The sequence below is a fragment of the Tinamus guttatus genome, unplaced genomic scaffold (genome assembly GCF_059628265.1).
Source record: "Tinamus guttatus ecotype Peru unplaced genomic scaffold, ASM5962826v1 Tinamus_guttatus_pri_ptg000450l, whole genome shotgun sequence".
Lineage (NCBI taxonomy): Eukaryota > Metazoa > Chordata > Aves > Tinamiformes > Tinamidae > Tinamus > Tinamus guttatus.
This window is the reverse complement of record NW_028288984.1, coordinates 183,590-205,010: the sequence shown is the minus strand read 5'-3', so window position 1 is coordinate 205,010 and position 21,421 is coordinate 183,590. Positions and strand designations below refer to the sequence as shown.

The window sequence follows — 21,421 nt, the reverse complement described above, 5'->3', positions numbered from 1 at the left end:
ATTTTACATTGCTAATTTTCATAATTTCCAAATATTTTGGCAAAAATCCATGACACAGCCTACTTTGTATATTTCTTTTCCAAATACTGCCTTGGCAAAATACATGAAAGTTTCCAGTTTTCAGGTCAAGCTCTCTTACTGCACTTTAGTTACATCAAACCATTAGGCAAACTCTGTAGTGCACTATTTTCACAGTGGAATTCGTGGTCTGCATTTTGATTTTGATCCAACTTTCCAAATGTGTTAGTAATTGAACACAGCCTCATCACAATGACATTTTGTCCACCCTACTTACCAGTATCCTTCCACTTTCTCAAGAAAGAAAGCAACTTTCATTTTATTTTTATTTATTTGTTTGTTTGTTTGGTGGTCTTTTTTGGTGCCAGAGCCCTGGCACAGGCTGCCCAGAGAGGTTGTGGAGTCTCCTTCTCTGGAGATCTTCAAAACCCAACTGGATGCCACCCTGTGCCACGTGCTCTAGGTGACCCTGCTGGAGCAGGGGGTTGGACTAGATGATCTCTAGAGGTCCCTTCCAACCTCAACCATCCTGTGATTCTGTGATTTTTAACCTAACTAGCTAACCTGAGTAACTGTTGGTCTAGTTGTGCTGTGCATTGCACTGAACATTGAAGGGGATACTGCACTATCATTACACTGCTGCACTACCGCTCCGTGCTTTGCATCAGTGTCGGAGGTTGTAGCCATCATCAACCAATGCTCTCCTGTGTTCCAGAAAAGCCTCTCCCTGTTCACAATTTTTCCCACAGACGCTCACTGACCAGGAGGTGCATCTCTGATGGTTGCTTTCTCAGCCTTGCTCCTTTCCAGCACGAGGAGGAGAGAAAGACTACAACCACGGGCTAAAATGTACATGATTTCAATACCATGCTGAGGCACAAACAGCTCATGAGTAATCCTCTCCACTTAGCCTTTTTTTCCTGACAGTGATAGCAGGAAAACATTCCCTATTTAGCAGTTTAAGGTGTCAAGCCTCGTATTCTCCTGAGAAATATATTCAGTCATCAGCTGAACTCCCAGGCAGTGTGACTGTCTGACGTAGGCCTTCAAAGTTTCTTAAGTTGCATGCATACTGCCGTCCTAGCAGAAAAAGAGGAAAAAGTGTATTTACATTCATTTTGCCAAACATTAGCATCTTCTGTCCAATCATTTGAATGCAGAAGTGTTAGAAGAAAACAGGTTAGAGAACAAGGGTTGACACATACAGTGTGAAATCTTAAGGTGCTTGAATGCAATGAGGGAGAAAGTGAGACAGAACCACATTTCATCTCCCTAACTGTGCTACAGTCCACATGAACTTTGTGACAGGTCTCTGTCTCTCAGCCACACTTGACTGGCTTCTGCTGACATTCAGCTGTCAGACAGCAACCCTTTACCATGGCCCTAACATGCTCTACAGCTTCACCCAATTAACTCGCTTTCACTTGACATTGCAGCAAAAAGCTTCATAATAGGTGGTCAAGGTGCATGGTGTCTGCTTGCCCTCTAACTACTCACGCACAGCAAGATGCTTAGCTACCTTCCTTTTTGTCTGTTTGCTCAGAACTGGTGCAACTACCGTTTAGTCACCCCACAACTAAGCTAGACAAGGAAGCTTGAGCTTTGCCAGCAGTACATTAGTGTATCTGGTACTGAAGACTAATTTTAAAGCAATATCCTACAGCTAATCATCAGAAATATTTTGGAAAAAAGAGATTACAGTGGTTCAGTAAAACGCTTCAAACACTTTATGATTAGTAAAGATATCATGTAAGGAATATGGATTTAAAGGGAAAGACAAAGTAGTTATTTCTAATAGTAATATTTTATAGCAGAAAGGCAAAAAGTTCTAGGAACAATGAAAGCGCCTTTATGATTCAGCCTTCTTGCATTAAAAAATCTTTAAGCACCCAGAAAAATAATTTTTGCCATATATTTCTGCTAAAAATATAATATTTTTAAAGAACAATGTTCAGAGCAATACATTTATATGACTAACAAAACAAATGAATTATTCAAAACGAGGGAAAATATTGTAGGATTCCACTGGCAATTTACCTAAAACTGAGAAAAAACATGAAACTTAGGCGCTGTTCTTTGCAAACAGATGCACTGAGAATATTCCAGCTTGCTCACTACTTCTCTCAAATGTATTTTCTTTAAATACATGAGTTAGTACAGAAAGGCCTTGAAAACCTGCATGCAGGTGAATATATACTGGTAAAAAATGGAATACCTTTTCATGAAGAGGCCAGTTAACAACAGGAGAACAGCCTAGGTGAGCACTGGTATCTGTACTGTCAGATTATAAGAGTAGCAGCAGTGAATGCCTTTGTGGTAGCCTGATAGATTTTAATTATGATAACTTCAGAAAGGCAAAACTTTAAAGATTTTCCATTAACTCCTTTCAGTTTCTGTGTGTTTGGTGAACTAGAGCAACTTCAGATGGATTATGTTACCCATTTGCTTTCCCAGCATATTTACACTGACTAGTCCCACTGAAATGTTCTCTAAAAATGCAGGAAGAGCATTTTTCATATACCCAGAATGTGTCTTCTGTGAACAGAAGCAGACGTCCAGTTTGTAGAAAGTAGATGATCAAAAAAAAGCCATAAGCATGGGGGAAACAAACCAAAAAGGAAATTTACTGACTGAGGTGTACAGCAGACACCTCTCTCAATAAGAATTTATAGCAAGGACATAGAACCAACTTATCTTCATGAAACGTGGTGAAAAGAAGCAAGTCATAAGGGCTTGGAATTCACATACATCCGGGAGGCATAACTGATGCTAAAATGGGTAGTTTTCAAGAATGAAAAAAAATGTAGCAAACATCTCACTTAGGCTTCAGGTAGGAAAATGGTATTACTCAGGCTTAAACTGAAGTGCTAGGGACATACAATGCCTTTTAGTGGGGGATATAACTGCAGATCTCTCCAAAAACCTACAGATAAGCGAAAAATGATTTCTTTCCACTTGCTTGTGGAAATACAACCCTGTGCTGTCTATAAACCTGATGCAGAAAGGGATAGGTTGATCTCATAAACTGATAGCCATTAATATCCTAGCACAAACTGTAGATTGAAGGTAGCTCTCAGGAGCCAAAGGAATTAGGATCAAACTGTATGTATATGGTTAATGAAACCTGCCTAAAAAAAAAAAAAAAGGACTCCAATCTGATTCCAATCTGTTATTTAAAATACAAGCATTTGCATGTAGGATAAGAAAATCTGCATTTGCATTAGGCTACAGCCATAGAACTCAGTTCATCCAAAATAACTCAGTATTAACTAGAGTGGACTTAAAGACTTAAAAAATGCTTGGATGATAGAACAAAAAAAAGGCACAACTATACTGCATGCTATAAGTGAACTATTGTTGATGTCTGTCTTATTTTCTTCAAAGGAAATCATCAATATTTTAGGAGGACAAAGGGTCCATTCTCCTACTACTGCCCATACAGCATGCGTTTTCTGGATTACCCAGTGAAAACTTTAAATGAAAATCCTCATTAGGGCTCCATCCCTCTCCTTATCTCCATAAGACAGATCAGAGAAAGATTCATCAGGAGAAGGCACCTTTTGGCTCCTAATAGGTTTGGGTTATTTTTCACACTTCTGTTTGCTTATCCAAACCAAACGTATTGATGCTCTTTCACATACAGTAAAACTTACTTTAGGAGGTAAAAATTAGGCTTCCCCCCCTCCAATTATGTATTTTATCTGATGAAGTGTGTATTCGTTAGGGAGCTGTATGTAAGGGGTAGCTGTATATCAGCAAGCGAACACAGCAGGACACTGCTGAGAAGGTACTTAGTAAATCATTTAGGGAAACTGTATCAGCTCATTTCATTCAATCTGATTTCAGTCAAGTGTGCAGAGCTGTTTTAAAGTGACAGAGAACACTGAATTCTTAAGTGCTCCTGGTATACTCAAACTGCAAACAAAAGTTATAAAAAGTTCAGCTGACAGGGCCCAACTCAGATCTTACTCACACTGTTACTCCAGCAGAGTAATGACATGTGGTCGCTGACACTTGGTGCTGTGAAATTAAGACTTCATCATCATTGGTGAGTTTTCAAATCGGAAAACGGCCAGAGAACTGGCCTTTCTGCAACATGGCTTAAAAGTATCAGTTGACTACTTGAGGGCCCAAAAAGATATTTTAGGCTCAATTCAGTTGGTGGCTAACATGTAGGTCTTTCATAAATGCAAGATCCAAATTATATTAACTGGGCAAGGAATCAAGCTTATCAGTATAAACAGCTTGAGTGTGGCTGAGCTAGGGTTACTGTCTCTATTATTTTTGGCCCAATTTATATACACAGTAATAGTGCAGGCTGAGATTAAATAAAAACTTAATAATTACTTCAAGAAAACTTTGTATACTTATTAGATTCAAAAATACAGTCAGCCTTTTAGAACTGCTCTTAGTTTAGGTACTAGATCATCACTTTCTGTGAGGCTGAACATGCAGTCTGAGTAAGTCTACTACACAAAAGAAACTAATATTTCCTGCATAGCAATCATATCTTATGTGAATCAACATTAAAAAATGTTAATGGAATTTCATCCTTTGGTATATATATGCCAAATCTATCTTCTGAAAGCACAGAAGAGATTAAAAAAAAAAAAAAACAGAAAATCACCCCACGTGCAACATTACAAACTCTTACCAGGCATACAGAGTATCAGAAACTTCATGAGGAACACAAAAGAAAACTTTGAAGGAAGTTCCTTCAACGTTTCTGTTTGTTTAGCAAGAAAGTTGTAGCATAACTGCAAAAAATCTTAATACACAAGGATACTTCGGTAACTTGGTGCACCTTCTGAGATGCAGAATGATACCTTAAATTCCTGGCACTCAGAGCTTCTGGTTAGATTATGCTCTTTTAAAAATCACTTACTTATAGTGAAGTCTGTGAGTTACTCAATGCAGCCAGAAATTCTCACAGCAATAGGATATTTTGATGTGCTCAAATTAAAACGCAACTGTCTGCAAGACAAGAACGGCCCCTTACCATGAGTCTATAATGACTGCGTAAGTTTATTGCTTTGTGGTCAAATGAGACCTTTAGTATAAAACAAAAGCTGGAAAATTAGTGAACTATTTCGATAACAGTGGCTCAGGCCTAAATGAGCTTACTTCATCAAATTAACCATATTTGTAATAACTAGATAGGAAGAAAGGTTTCTCAAGCTTGGAGGAAAACATATAGATTTAACAAAGAGAAGCTTTATAGTGACATTTAATGGGTGAACTATGCTTTACAGGCCAAATATAGCCTGAGTTTGAATCCAGATTCAAAACAAAACATTGTCTTAAAAAAATGTGTCTTCGAAGGTGCCACAGACCTTCTCCAATTCCATGATTTTCTACAAATCATAGAATCATTATGGTTGGAAAAGACCTTCAAGACCATCAAGCAAGCCCTTCACTGCCCTGCCTGCTAAACCATGTCCCTAAGGGCCTCATCTACACATTTACTGAACACTGCCAGGGATGGTGACTCCACCACTTCTCTGGGCAGCCTGTTCCAGTGCTTCACCACTCCTTCCCTGTAGAAATTCTTCCTAACGTCTAACCTGAACCTCCCCTGGTGACACTTGGGACCATTTCCTCTTGTCCTATCATGATAATATCATTCTAGCTGACAACAAAGTTCTCTGTTCTGCACTGAACTCATCTGATACTTCAAAAATTTGTTTCAGTACCACTTAATTCATCTGGCCAAATTCCTTCACAGAGAGTCCTGGCCTCTAGTGGAAATGGGTCCTTACTATGATCAACTGGAAAAGCTATGCCCAACACGATGCAGGTTTCATACACTTCTGTGAAAGATTTTAATATTTAAGAACAGCAACAAAAATAGATAAATAAATAAATGCATGTTGGGTTAATATTAGTGTCATTAAAAAATGTAAAATCTATAAAAACAAGCATTAAGATATAATTTGCTAAATTGTGATTTATTAAATCATGTCAGCATTACTTGAAAAAAGCTTCAAGTTAAGATTTGTGTTATGCCCTAATGCTGAGTTTCACAGACTCACAGAATGGTTGAGGTTGGAAGGGACCTCTAGAGATCATCTAGTCCAACCCCCTGCTCCAGCAGGGACACCCAGAGCACGTGGCACAGGGTGGCATCCAGGCGGGTTTGGAAGATCTCCAGAGAAGGAGACTCCACAGCCTCTCTGGGCAGCCTGTTCCAGGGCTCTGTCACCCTCAAGGAAAGAAGTTCTTCCGCACATGGAGATGGAACTTCCTGTGTTTCAATTTGTACCCATTGCCCCTTGTCCTGTCACTTGTTACCACTGAGAAGATTTTGGCCCCATCTTCTTTCCTGTTCTCCCCTCAGGTATTTGTACATATTTGTCTTTTATTCTGTAACTCATACTCTGTCTCATATTTTGAAGGGGTTTTTCACTTCTTCTGTTAAGTTTTATGCCTAAAATACAGAATGCAAAAGATTACGTAATGGAAGTAGGTGAGCAAATGTATCTCTACAAAAACATATTGCTCTATAGCAAAAGTGTCATAGAAAAGAATGTGAAGACTTTTGGTTCTTTTTATGTTTTGCTTTTTTTTAATTTTTTTTTCTGTTTTGCTCTCCCTCTCTCCACTGCCCCCACCAACAGAAAAAGATGAGGAGATCGTACTTGCAGGAGAAGGTAGAGAAAAAAAATCATGAGCAAGCTATCGGAGAAATACCTTGATTCTATTGACTCCACGAAACCACAAAGCGAAGGAAACTGCTATATTTTCTTGCTACCTTTCTTTACTTTCCCATTATGTCTCTTTGGCCTGGGGAGAAGCACTGCTACCCAGAGGGGCATCCACTCCTCAGCGAGGTGCAGTCTGACAGCCCGACCGAGGCTGGAGGTCATGCAGAGGCTTCTGCCCTTTGAACCTTTCTTCCAGTTGGGCCAGGTGAAATATGCATAAATAAAGCCATTACAGAGAGGAACTGTCTCCTCTGAAAAAATATTTGCCACCCTGCTGGTACTGAATGCTTTAATTCTGGGGCAGTGTTATCTCTGCCATCCAAAGGGCTAACTAAGATGTTAGCATAAGATTTCACTATTTGAACATTAAAAATTTCTCTTTTGAGGGGAAAATCCACTTCCTCATTATTTAAAAGATTGGTTTTATACCTTTTTCACTACCTTTTTTTCACCTTCTTTAGCTTTTTTCCTAATGCCACGTTTTAAATGGGAGCGAGCTGCACAGGCATGCATGCCTGTGACTTGAGCGCACACGCTCCTTCTAGAAACATTCACTGGGTCCTGCTCTCTTGTCTTTTCTCTCTGTGTGCTGCACAGTGAGCTATCAAGCAGGGCAACAAAAACACAGTCATCAAAGAAAGCAAAATTCCTTCTCTCTGCTGTCACAGTGACGTTAATCACTGTGCAGAGGTAGCACATACACATCCTGCACTACATATTGAAGCTAATGAAGGAAGATCAGCACTGAATTTTCTCTTTATGAATGGTACTTTGCATAGTTAGCAAAAAATGGACAGAAATGCAAAACTGAACAGGTGTCAGAACAAGAAAATTATTCATAATATAATTTGTATGATCTAAATTAAAGATGGCAAGAAAATATCAGGAAGATGACAATCTGGATTCCATGGATTTATATGCCATTTAAGTATCTGAGCTGGACTCATTCAGGCACAGCTATGCTTTAATCCCCTCCAAAAATTTCTCAGCAGATTCACAGTCACAGAACAAACAGGCATTCCCTTTATGTTTAACCCACAGTTTAACAGGGAATAATAGAAGCTTCCCAGCTCCCTTTCTTGAAATAACTTCTTCAAAAGGGAGGAGGAAGCACCTTATGGCCTGAGTAAAAGTCCTTGAGTCTGGAAAGAAGTGAATTTGGCTGCCTTTGTAGAGAATATTCCTTTTCTTCTATAAAGCCAGTAAAATTGTGTCCTTAGCTCTGTTCTTTTGTAAAAACTTTTTCTCAGGGTTAAATGTCCTGGTCTATAATATTCAGTTCTCAAAATAACAGCCTGTCTCGCACTCTCAATGCTTTTATTTCTACTGCAGCATTAACCGTATGGGTAATAATATACAAAAATTTCTTCTATCTTCATGTGGCACTTTGAGGGGCACAGGAGGAACGCAAAAAAGAAATGAAGGCGTGTAGAAAAGAGTAAGCAAACATATCGCTTTGTGGCAGCTGGTGAAAAAAAACTTATTGTTTAATATTAATGAAATGTGTTGTAAGACTACTGCAAAAAGGTCTGATAAGGAAAACAGTATCACACAGCTTTCTCTTGACTCCAAGTTGCCCTCCACTGTCACTGGGCCCTTCCTGAAACATTCAGTTCCAGGAAACTCCAAGTACCATTCGGCGAAGAAAATAAAATAAAAGGTTAGTTCATTCCTATCTTTCTCCTTCAAAAGCTGAACAAAATGAAGTATAGGCATTCACTTCCTTTTGCTCTCTTAATCTGCCCCAGACAACTGAATGAATGCATGATGTTTTCCTACAGGGCAAACTTGAATTTGTGCCTTAGACTTGTTCCCTTATCCAAATCATTAGTCTTTCCAAACTAATTTCCAATTAGTTACTCTAGGAGGTATAGCTATTGCACTGGCCCGAGCATTTAATGTAATGTTAGGTTCCAAGAGACTTATTTTCAGTCCTGGGAACTAAAGACCGTTGTTTGTGCACTAGTAGTTCCAGTACCTCACTAGAAACACATTTCTAATGCCATAGAAATGCAAACCATGAACGAGAAAGGGAAAGGAGATTAGCTTCCTGAAAACACGACCCTCCTTTTTTGCAACTCAGCCAATGACTTGAAAGATTTGTTTTGTGCTTAACGTTGGAACAAACCTGCGGTCATTTAGGAACTTCATGGTTTCCATTAAACCGCACGGCATGGACATTTGGAATTTCATGGCAACTGTGAAGTGAGAATGCAGATCTTGCTTTTCCAAAGCACAAGCCTCTGCCTGGAGCTAACACCCACACACATTCATTCGCATTCCTTGGCCAACTCATGTCATTAAGGAGACTTTAAAAACAGACAAAACAAAGAAAAAAAAAACACACCTTTTTTCCTCTTTCTTAAGTACTTGAAAGCAAACTACTGTCAGTGGAAATGCAAAGTTTAAAAGCAATGAATGCATTATGTGCATTTACAGTATTTACAACATTAACTCTGTAGCTACTCTGAAAAGCTCAAGTATTGGAAACCACCTAATTACCCAAACATTTACCTCTCTGCAGGTGTAAATACATGGACCTAATAAGCCTTCCCACTGTGAAAGCAGTTACTTAAATTATATTAAAATATTAAAAACTATTTAATGAGCTTTTTTCCCCTTAAGTAAATTGAGTGTGTGCCTTAACCTGCTTCAGGCAAAGGAAGTTTCAAGCATATTGGTTTTGAAACTAGCCATTATTTCCCATGTTGCAAAAATGGCAATTTTATTTCCCAACAGCAAATGAAACTGTCAGGAAAATTTAGATGCAATAAAATTGGGTGGTTAAACCAACATGCTGGATTTGGAATAAAACTGAATTAAAGGAATTAAAATTAAGCATTATGTCAGTCAAACTTTATAAAAACTATTTTAAATAGTTGTGTTTTTTTGTTTTTCTTTATTTTATTTTATTTTTGCACAAGTTAGGCTTTGGACTTGGTGAAATCGAACCGTAACTACCCATTTTATGTCCATCAATAGTGTCACATTTGAAATTTGTGCAATGAAAAATATTTTGCATAAAATGTGTTGCTTCTGGCAACATTTCTGCCTAAATAAAAAGTTGTCAGGCAGTGTGTGACTTTAGTGGTACAGAGTTTTAAAATGGTGGCTTCAGTCCAAGGCTAGCTAATAACGGCTGACATGCACTGGAATCTTGAGGCCTAAATCAACATTGTTTTCACAGCTGTAATTAAGCCACCTAATCAGAAGCACATTTTGACGGGACAGTTTCTGGAAGCCAGACATTACAATTTCTTATGCCTGGAGCGCAGTGGCTCATGAGAGGTCCTCATTTAATTTCAGCTTAAAAAAAAAAAAAGAAAAAGAAAAAAAAAAGGAAAGAAAAAAAAAAGGCAGTAAAATGAAAAGACTATAAAAAAAGCAGTGTACGACTGTTGAAATGAAGCAGGCCTATGCATTCATTCCTTGACCAACCCTGTATCCCACCCTCCTCAGGCTCTCTGCCGAGTCCCCATCTCTCAAGTGGCAGCTGCACACAGTGAGATTAAGGGATTCTGCCAAAGTCAACAGATGAGCTGGTCTGAACTGGCTCTCTGTGTGTTCTGATTGTAAATTGTGCTGGTGATGATTAGAGAACTCTAACACAGGATGTCGACTCTTAAAACTGTCCAGAGAAAATAATTTTTTTTTTTTAAGTTCAGATTTTTTTAAAAAAACTTCTTTTTTTTGTGTGTGTGGCTTGGTACACAGTGTTGTGTCTATAACTTTCAGATGATTCAAACATGAATGCACACAAATTAAATAACTATAATATTTTAAAAAAACACGCCATCACTTGCTCACAGCACGATCCTTCATTTAGTGATGTTTATACAGGAGTGCCGCTGCTGAGTGCAGTTCTCTGACCAGCAACTAACGCAGCCTTGCGCTCCTACCACCTGCCAACAAGAGAACCCCCTCAATTCAGAGGAGCAGATTTTTCTGTGCGTGTGTGACTCTCACTTCCCTGCACTGTCATACTTGAAATGGCTGAGCTGTCTTGCTCGTTTGTTGGAGCACAGCTACATTAGTAACTTTAACGTAAACTTTCAACCCCAGAGGCCATTGTAAAACTATCAATATGAAGGCACCAGTCACTAGGGTCTGATTACATTTAGTTCTGCATTTTAATTACATATGGATTCTATTAACTGAACCTTTTGCCTTACAGGCAACGTTTTAATCAAATTACTATAATTTTCAAATATGTTACAATAGTCTGACGAGTTAAAAGTTCACCTACCTAGAATATTGACATCAAAAACATTTTGCATAGAAAAGGAAGTATTCTTTACAAAAAGCAAAAGTACTGTTGGATAGCCATAACTGGTTTTGAACACTTTGCCTCAGGTCATATTATGTGATTTATAATATAACTTTCATATCGTTGTATTTATTATTGGTACTATATAGTAAGCAAACAGTTTAAATTGCATGATTCATACTGTTTGGTTACAACTATTACTTAGATAAACACCACCACATGAAAAGGAATTTACACTAGTATACCTTGTCTGCGTTGTAAGGCTGGCAACTGATGGACAGTTGCTTAAAATTGGGTGGGAAATGTAGGCTTTTCAACCGAAAAAAAAAAAAAAAGAAAAAAAAAACTCTCTAGCAGATCATACTGCTTTCTGGATTTATCCTGGTAGGAGACTAAAGTTAAGAAGTTAAGCAAATATTTCTAATGTGGTTCTCTATTTTTGCCTATACTGGCACGTCCATCTGTCATGTCTATTACTGTGACAATAGTAAGGAAATTCTCCTTTTGCACCTGCAGAATTTTTCTTTACTTATTATCATTTTAAGAACATTCCTATTTTTCATAGTAAATAAACCTTGCATTGGTATTTAACTGAAAACTGAGTAAAAGTTATAATTATTTGAGGTCTACATCTTACTGAATTCCACCCTGGACTACTGCCAAAAAACACTGCAAGAAAAGAGGTAACGATGAAAATATTAAGTCTGATTATTTTCTGCAGGCCAAATTAAGAACCAGTACCTCTTACACCCAAATTGGTCCCTGGAACCAATTCTAAGCCTTTAAAAAAAAGAAAAAAAAATTTCAAAGGCTTCCAAAAACCTTTTCAGTTCAACTGCGCATCAGGATAGTATGAAGTAGTGGAAAAGCCAAGCAGAGTTTTCATCCAGGACCTATCTGCTCTTGCAACATCTGGGAAGAATTCTCCCAGCTACATCAGTCATTCCATGTTCTAACACAAAAGATATGGCTCCTGCCCATGAAAGACATTCCCTGACATTTAACGCTTGCACCGATGGAGTGAGTGCCCTTCTCCCAGACAGAAAGCTAAAAGGCAGTTTTTGCTTCTTTCTTTCCAGTTCCCTCTCCGTACCTCTAAAAACTGCTGCCCAGTTAAAGCAGGTCTTACAGCCTTGGTACACTGATCAAGGCCGGAGACATGGAAGACAAGAGCATGGGAGAGATGCATGAAAAAGTCCTGTTTCGACCAGTGTGGCTAGTGCCTGAGCATCTGTCAGTGCTGCAGTTACTTGATAAATCCGAGTTTAAAACACTTATTTTCTCTTGTGCCCCCCGCCACTAACTGCGTCCAAGGACATCATGAAAGCTCAGGGCTGACTGCTGGTAGCAAGAAAAGCCTGCACGACGTTTAATGCAGCTCCTCAGTAAAAAGCCGCAAAGTGTATTTCAGTTACCAGCATCTTAACAATGAATATGGGTTTCTTACACACTAGATCACTTACTTCTCTCACCTTATCAAAGCCTACAGTCCTTGGCTATTCAATATTCTACATGATATCATGAGGCACTATCAGACACGGGATAGCCCAGCCACGATGTGCTGAAGAAAAGGGTAAGGATAATGCAAAGCCACATAAAGCAAAGAGTGATTTGATATTCAACACAAGTTAGGAAAGCATCCAAATACAACACTTCTTGTTTTCATCAGCAGCTTGAGAACTCTGCTATTCTTGCAGATCTTCACTTTATCCTTCTCTCCAGACATCTTACACTCACCTTCCCTCCCTCCCTTCCAGTTAAAGTTTTCCTTCTGGCTTCCCGAATTTCCATTTCTCCAGTGGACACAAGGCTTTTCCTCCTTCATCATCTTCGTACATTATTCTCTTTTCTCACTCATTTTCTACTCTCCTTGCATTCTTAAGTTAAAGCAGAGGAGGAAGGCGTTATCAACAGATCAGGCAGATGCTTCTGGGTGACTTAAGCATCACTTTCTATTTCTTTTCTTCTTACGTTGGTTTGCCCAGAGGTAGACAATGCAGAAGAAGAGAAAAGGCCACAGAGACAAAAAGCAGCACATTCAGGATCAGAGAAACACCTACCTGAAATAGAATAACAGTGTCTTTTTTGTCTGCCAAAAGTGATACCAGGATATTTTAGGTTCTTAAAATTCTGACACTAGTGCTGACACCAGTGCACGAAATCTCAAGGCTGAAAGCTATGAAAACAACACCTTCTGGATAACTATTATAATGAATTGAATTTTGTCACTTCCTCATACGTGTCAGAGATCACACTGGAAAATACAGTGTCACTACATCCACTCACAACACTGTGCTTGCAGCAAGACACCGTCCTCTGTCAGGATAGATACCATGGACTCTCATGCTGCCACAGGAATTATGTGATGCCAGAGGTTACCCCAAAGCACCCCAAAAGTAATTGCTTATGACCGTACTACTGCACAGTAGAGCACTCGAAAGCTCTCAGTTCTCTCAGACTACTCATTACTGCTATTCTGAATAGAAGTTAAGTATAGTTAGAAGATAGCATATTTGAAGAAGAAATAAAATGGATCAAAGCACTTGTTGAAGTAAATGGTAAGCGTTCCTTTAACAGGAAACACCAGGAAGTCCACTTCGTGATGTCTACATTACCAGACGTTCCTGAAGAAACAGGCAGGAGAAAAAGAAATATGGGAACACTTCAGCTAACATCTTTGCTAGTTCTGTTCTTCACAAAGATTCACAAACTGTGTGGACAAATACTATTGGTGATTTGCTTTCACCTTTATGCACTTAAAGGTCATCTTTAAGTGCATTAAGCTTTCCTAAGGAAAGTGTGAGATAGAAGGACAGAGATGTACACAGAACATAGGAAAGTCTCACATAATTATTCTCTTCTCTCTAACCATTGTTCACCTCACCTTTGTCTGTCACGATCATACCCCTTCCTGTTCTTCTCTGTAGGCATGAGCACAGACAGCAGTTTAAACACTACTGACAAGAAGGAAGGCAGTGGCACTAGGAGTGGACTGGAGAATGGAGATGTCACTTCAGAGGCTTAGACCTGACACTGGCGTGTTGCATCACTTTTGTTTTTACAATAATCAGCAAAACCCTAAGCAGAAGCAGAGGAAGAAGTCGCATGTGGTTGGCAGGTATGAGTATGAAGGGGTCAGTTAGGAACACAGTACCTTCTGAACAGACCAGTGCTGGGGAACCGCTCTGATATAGATGCAACAGGCAGTTGGGAAGGCATGGAATCATATGCAAATGGCATGGAAAATATCAGGAAACATGATATTTGGACATGAAAAGATAAAAACAGACCCAACACAAAAAGAGACCATACCTCTTCACAAAGGACTTCACAAAACTTTTTTCAGTACAGAGTAATTGTTCTAGATAGGATTTTTTTTCTAGAACACATGGCAAACGATGAGAGTTCTGCAAACTGGCATACAGGATAAACCAGAACAGTCCAGGTGTGCAGTGCTTGCATCCTGCCCGAGAAGCTTTGCCAGTCTAACAAGCGTTATTCTGTATGTGATTAAACACCATGTATTGAAAGCAAAAAAATATGCAGAATTTTGAAACCCAACAGATGCCTGGGAAAATACATCACTTCCCTTTAAAAAAATCAAAGAGAGTGCCTCCATTACAAGAAAAAAAAAAGTTGTATTTTCTTGTTTCATACAGAAAGAAATCCAGGCAAAACTCCCCCCTCAGAAATGGAACAGAACAATATGGACTGAAGACTTAAAAGGTAAAAGTCGCTCTGGAGAGCTATGATGCCACTGAAACTGATACATTTGCAAATATTAAGAACAAACTTTACAGAAAATATAAATATTACAGAATATTCCGTGAATATTTGTTATGACAAACAAGTCTTAAGTTTTAAGAAACTTAAGAAAATACTATTACGACCGTTTTTGGTTTTCATTAAAATTTTAGAACATTTTCTATTAATATGTTTGCTTACATTACATTTAAGCTGAAGAGCTCAAGAGATGATCTCTTCCCCCCATCCCCACTGGACTGTAAAGTGAGCCTGCCGATCCTACAACACCACCAAGGTCTTTATGTTGATCACAAATTAACCTGCTATGGGTTACAATTAATCAGGGAGAGCAAGCGGAGAGGTGTTTGTTATTTACACCGTGACACACCAAGCCGCAGCACAGCCCTTCAAAGACGGCACTTGCACAACCTCTGCTAAAAGGTTTGAACCTCAATTCAAACAAAAGCCAACCTCACTTCAGTGAATGTAGCAGACTTCCCAACCCTTAGTATAGAAGTGGATGGTAGATTTAAACAACAAAAACAATCATAACATGCAGACAAAGAAGCAACCAATTAGACAGGGCACAAGCTCAGCAGGACTCATTCAAACCTAGCAGAGAACAAAAGATAAAGTGAAGCGATCTCAGTGAAGCAATTTCAGTGAGTTCTTGGAAACATGGTCAGAGTCCCAAGTGAAACAATGCTTTCATTCAACAACTATCATCTAAGAGTCTTAAAAATGAAATTCAGCAGCAAGGAAAATATTTTCAATTTGTGCTAATCCCCCTTTATGATGATCAATTTAGAAGCATGACAAGAAATTAATGCAGTTCTTTGGAACACAACCAAAGTCACAGCCACAGCCTTTTAATATCTGTTTGTTGATGTGTTTATGCCATTTTCTTAAATGACTGCTCTTTCATATTAAAGAAGAAAAAAAAAGAAAACAATCTCCATTTTCTTTATAGTCTTTTCTTTCACTCTTGAGGAGCAAAATGGTGAAGGACTGAAAACTAACTAACCAACCAAAACAAACCAAAGCAACAAACTCCAAGGCTTTCCTCTTTATCTTGTGTAGAAAAGTAAAGAAAGGAGGAGAAAAAAATAGATATGCAACTTGCATACAGAGCCTCATTCTAGACATACTTGGCTACATACTTGTGACAGTTTATGAGTCTGGCCTCCTGCCTGTGTGACACAAATACATCTGCATTCAATAATCCCCCGAGAGACAGATCCCAGATCTGAAGAATCACCTTATTAGCCTTAAACAAGTCCAAGTATCTTTGCGGGAAGCAACATTATAGCAAAGAAATGATTTCTGAAATTGAATTTTTATCTGATAACTGAATCACAGTGTTTTCCTTTAGTGAGATATATTATTTGTAAGCACAGTTGTCTAAGAAATAATCATGTATCCTAACTAATGTTTTGGTTACATGCACAATTAATTACAGTCTGTTTTAACAGGGCACTGTATCTTTAGACAGTTAAATTCTTTAGGTCAAAATTCAACTTTTGGTTGTACTCCCAAAGACAAAGAATTGACAATGTAGCACTTTTTCAGCTATAGCAGCAATGTCCCTGTACAAGATACAGCAATAAGATTAATCCTAGTGCTAACTTTTATCATCCTACATTCACTTCTGAAGAAATCTCAAAAGAATTTTTGTTGATACTATTTTTATTGTTTTATTGTATTTATAATGAAATATTATGCATTTCCCTAGAGGAACTATGCAACATGAAGGGAAATGATAGCTAGGAAACTGTATATCCAAATGATAAAAAAGACCTGAAAGGCAGACTTACCAACTGTAAGCTTTCACTCTCACGAAGACAAGCTGTTTGGAGCTCGGACTTCAGGGCTGCAATGTGAAGCTGATGAGATGCTATTTCTCTCTCTAACATGCCAACTCTGGAGCTTGCAAGTTGGTAGACATCCACAAAACTTTTAATCATAGCCTTTAAAAAGTAAAATAAGTAATCAGTGCCAGCAAGGCTATTCTTGAATGCCAGAGAGCATATATCCAAACAGTATTACAAAACAGCAGCTATCTTTTATTAACTAAAGAAACAGACTAAATTTCAATCTGTGATCTTAAGAAAGCCTAACAATAATTTCTGTACTACTCCTATTATTGAAATTACTATCTTGCATTAAAGGAAGAGCAAAAGACCATGTTCTCAAAGTAGAAGGTGTTTTGATGTACTTCTATGGCATTGAACAGCTGATGCTACTTTTTATTTTATTTAAATACAAGACTTTGTACAAGTTCACTTTCTAGCTATAAAGAACCATCAGACAGTTTCAGGTAAAAGTTCATACTTCCAAATCAGCCAGGTTGTCAATTCTCCCACTCCACATTGAAAAAAAAAAAAAAAAGGGAGAAAGAAAATGAAAAAAAAAATGGCAGAAATAAAAGAAACAGAGTAAATGGATCAAACTGACAGAACTCTGAAAGTGAATATTCAGATTACAATATAGCTGGGAAAATATAATTGTTTTCATGTATATAGTGGAAGGATGTCCCAATCGTGTAATATTGATCAGACTGATAATAAAGCTAACAGCACAAGAGAGTACAGACGATTTGCCAGTACTGGTAACTTTATATCTACCCTAAGTAGTGTAACACCATTGAGGTTATTGGACTTCTTTACAACTGGTTAATCACACTGTATAGGTTATAGTTTTCCCTTCTGAAATGACCCGTAGCAAGTATCTACTTCAAGAACATACTACAAGTAATAGGAAATTGGCCTTCTAATGTAATTCTTTTGTATAGTCAAAAAAACCCTTAGCACTATAAAGGGATGTTCACAAAGATTTTTATAGTTTTCCTTTCTTTATTTTTGAAGACATTACTACTTCTGAGGATAAAATAAAAGTAAAATAGCTGAAGTCAGTCAAGTTACCTCGTCACTAAATGCAGGAAACAGACATGGCAAATCATTACCACCTTATCAGAAAGAATACCTAAAATATCTTATCTACCCTAGTGCTAGGCTATGAAAGTGGATCCACACAGGTCTATAAATTTGCCTCTGTCAGGTCTCACTCTGTATTTAAAATGATCATATTTATACTCAGTTTGACTAAAATGGCACAGCTCTTGACAAAAAAGTACTGAGCAAGAATGCGGATACAAATTACATCCCATATAAAACTGCACGAGAGCCTTCACATGGCAACTGCCCACGTGTTAAAAGTTAGACATATGTTGAAACACCTCAGTGGACTGAGGCTGTAACTCATAAACAAGGATCACATCAATATCTTACAACAAGCTGCATCTCAAAACTCATAGGTGGAAAAAAAACTTTTACGTTTATTTGATACTTCCTAGGTGAGATTTAAAGGCACCTCTAAATTATAATACAGAGAGAGGATTCATTACCTCTCACTTCCACTACCAAAAAGCTAGTGTACCCATTAACCTATGCAAATTCATCCTCTACCTTTAGTGCCAGAGGAAGACCACCCAGATATCCGAAATATCTGTAGGAATTCCTTGTGGCAAAACTGCCAAAAGTGCTTCATTCACCAAATCCACTTCTACACAATAGTAAAGCTTTCTCAACTCAGCTTATTTGTTGCCTTGTTCAAATTTAAATGCAAGTTAAACAAGTTAATTTTCAGTCACAGGCAAAATGCATTCATTCTACAAATTTCCAAATATGGCAAACATTTTTTTCTAAGACTTCTAGATTTTTTTTTTTCTTCTTAGCATGGAAGGAAGAATTTTTTCCACTATTAAGTCTTCAGTACCAGTGCAGAAAGTAGCATTTTTATATCCTAGATAGTCTTGGATGCATCCTCGGATAGTTTACAACCTTAAATTCTTTCCAGCATATTCCAAATTCCTAGCTAATACCCAAGGTCAGCTTAGGATCCTCTTCACTCATGCCAGGGAGAACAACATTTTTTTTTTTCACCTTCTGAAACACCCTATGGAATCATTGACAATGAGCATGCAGAACACGGATTTCAAACATAGTCTGGGACATGGTAAATTCATACAGATGCCACTGCTGGGTTCTACACAAATCATGTCATTTAGAAACTGAATCACAAATATATCTTCCAAAAGTTTCTTTCCTTAGAAAGCTAGACACATGGGAAAAAACGGATAGCATTAACATTCAGACACATGCGCAGGAGCTAAATTTTAGTGAGCACCTCTGTTTTTGAATGTGCTTATAGTAGTGTGACATGCAAACTGGGAAAACAGCATCTGAAACAATACAAACGTTTATTTTATTACTTTTTTTTTTTTAAATAACCACCAGAAATTGATTTCTCTTCAGAAAGGTCAGATGTAGTGATTCCTAAACATTACAAGGATCCTATCTTTGCAACTCAGAAATGTTTGAACACACGAAAAGCTTATAATAGGAATATTAGTGAGGAGAAGACTTAGCTAAGGAAGCCAGAACAATTCTGAGGGCCGGAGAATGCTGATTTTAAGCATTACAAATACATTCTAAGGATGTAGCAATGAATGCAATTGAATAATGGTTGAAATTTACATAGGACTGTCAATTTTTGGAACAGAAATTGTAATGAATTATTACCCTGGATTAATCAAGAAATAAAGGAAAGGAAACAGCTGTACTGCTCTTTCCAGTCACCTCTTCCCTTTTCCCTTTACTCCCTACAATGGCAGGTTTTATAAAAGCTTTTATAAAAGATTTCTTTTACAAAAGATTTCAATAGCATATAAAGTTCTATATCTTGTGTTACTGATATACTAGAAGCAAATTATAATGTCAGAAGTATTTTCAATGTCAAAAATGTTTTCAATGTGAGAAAAGACCCATGCTCAACACTTTAAGTCAGGCCACAAGCAGCTCCATGAAAACAGAAGTATGACCTTCTTTGATAATTGGCTGCAACACATAGTATAAAAATGTATTCAGAAGATGGGCAAGAAGAAAGAAGGCTTTTCTGCTGCAGCTGCTGAATTGGACTCCAATAACCTGAAGATAAGCAGAGAGGCAGATAAGTAGATAAAAGAACTTACACAAAACTCAACCAAAATTAAACAACCTTTGTTTTAATGAATTTACAGGTTTAACAAGTGAGGCGGGCATAAGGAAGAAACAACTCCTACCCTGCTTTTAGATTACACATATGTAGTACAAGGTTACTAACGAAAAGTTCTGGCTTAAGGGATGGATTGGTCAAACTGAGAAATTTGAGAAGAACAATTAAAATTATAGACAGTCTTTTGAGGCCAGTAATTTTAAGGTGCACAGATCCTGTTATCTTCCAAAAATACTTTTGCATACATTATTAGCTATAAATTTGCCAGATTGAAAGACTTAAGACTTTAGGAGTACTTTTTTAATGTTAAAAAAGAGAATTTTACTAGCTAGTGCTGATAAATAATACAATGATGCATAAGGAATCTGAAACAAAAAAACTTAACTCTTGTTTTAAAAATAATCTATTAAAGGTTACTCAATTTTCAGTTGTTCTCAGTTCAGTTAAAGTAGAAACATATAGATCAGCATATGCAAATTAGCAATAGATCTCTGGTGAAAGTTTGTGTGTTTCATTACACAGTATAAAATGACAGATTTTTTTATCCCAAACACTGATTTTCCTCTTACCAAAAATACCCATTCACTCAAGACTTGGGCAACCAGAATTCATACAACTCAAAGCTGACATTTTATTTTGATTATGAATTATGAATAATTGCAAATAGAAGCAACCATTTAAAGCTTTAGACTATTTCAAAGTTACAAATATCACATGGAAAATTCTCAATGATTAAATGTAGTTTCCTTTTTTTTTTTACATCTATGGATGTAAAAATCCATGCTCAGGATCTTATTTGGCCTGATGCTGACAGTGAACTGCATTTCCTGTTTAGAAGGGAACTAAAAAAAGGAAGAAAACCTGGAGTGAAATGATGCTTATAAAAAAGCATCAAACAGAGTAACAGCCTAACAACTCAAGCATTGAATTTGTAACATTAGATGCAGCAGCCAAAATAACAAGATCACGTATTTGCACAATATGCTCAAGAAATTGAAAGAAAAAAGTATGAGAAAAAAAGGCAAAATTAACATTTTTCTGTTCGGTTCTCGCTTCAGGAAATTCCTGAACTAGAAAGAATGTTAGCAGGTAGTAAATTTACCTAAGGGCATTATATACAAAGAGACAAAAAGAACAAGAGAAAGAATAATAAATGGACTTCAGAAGAATGAAAGATTAACTTTTGTACAACAAAGTTGTACATAGCTCAGCTGTGAATCTGAAAAGACTAAGATTTTATATCTGGCACAGAGTTTGGCTCAAGAGCAATATTGACAAAGCAACTGGTGTGAAAATTCCGTGAAATGGAGTTCTCCATGTTTAATGGAAAACCTATTGTATGCCTGTCATTACTACCTTCCCTCTAAGTGACATAAATTAGTTTAGTTAAGACAAGTTCACAAAACCAAAAATGTATACCAATTAATTGTATTTTTCAGAAGGAAGATTTAGAGGTATTTATTAATTTGAGAAAAGAAGGATTAAAATATGTTTGTCCCTTATTTTATCGTTTCAAAATCCATTTTGGCTTCTGTGTCGCATAGTCTAAAATGTCTAGTGGCAACATCAGCAGAGGATGTAAATATAGCAGCTTCTCAGGCATCAGAAAAAAAACCTCAAGGGAAACAACATTCAG

The 21,421-nt window shown here is 37.4% G+C and overlaps 1 protein-coding gene across 1 annotated transcript in view; it reads right to left on the bottom strand.

The window, feature by feature from the left end:
* CCDC171 (coiled-coil domain containing 171) overlaps positions 1-21,421 on the bottom strand; it is a 137,074-nt gene that overhangs the window by 5,306 nt on the left and 110,347 nt on the right. Inside the window, exon 23 of the mRNA XM_088532023.1 lies at positions 16,548-16,700. Within this exon, the coding sequence (XP_088388149.1) occupies positions 16,548-16,700 (153 nt within the window). The remainder of the gene's footprint in view (positions 1-16,547; positions 16,701-21,421) is intronic.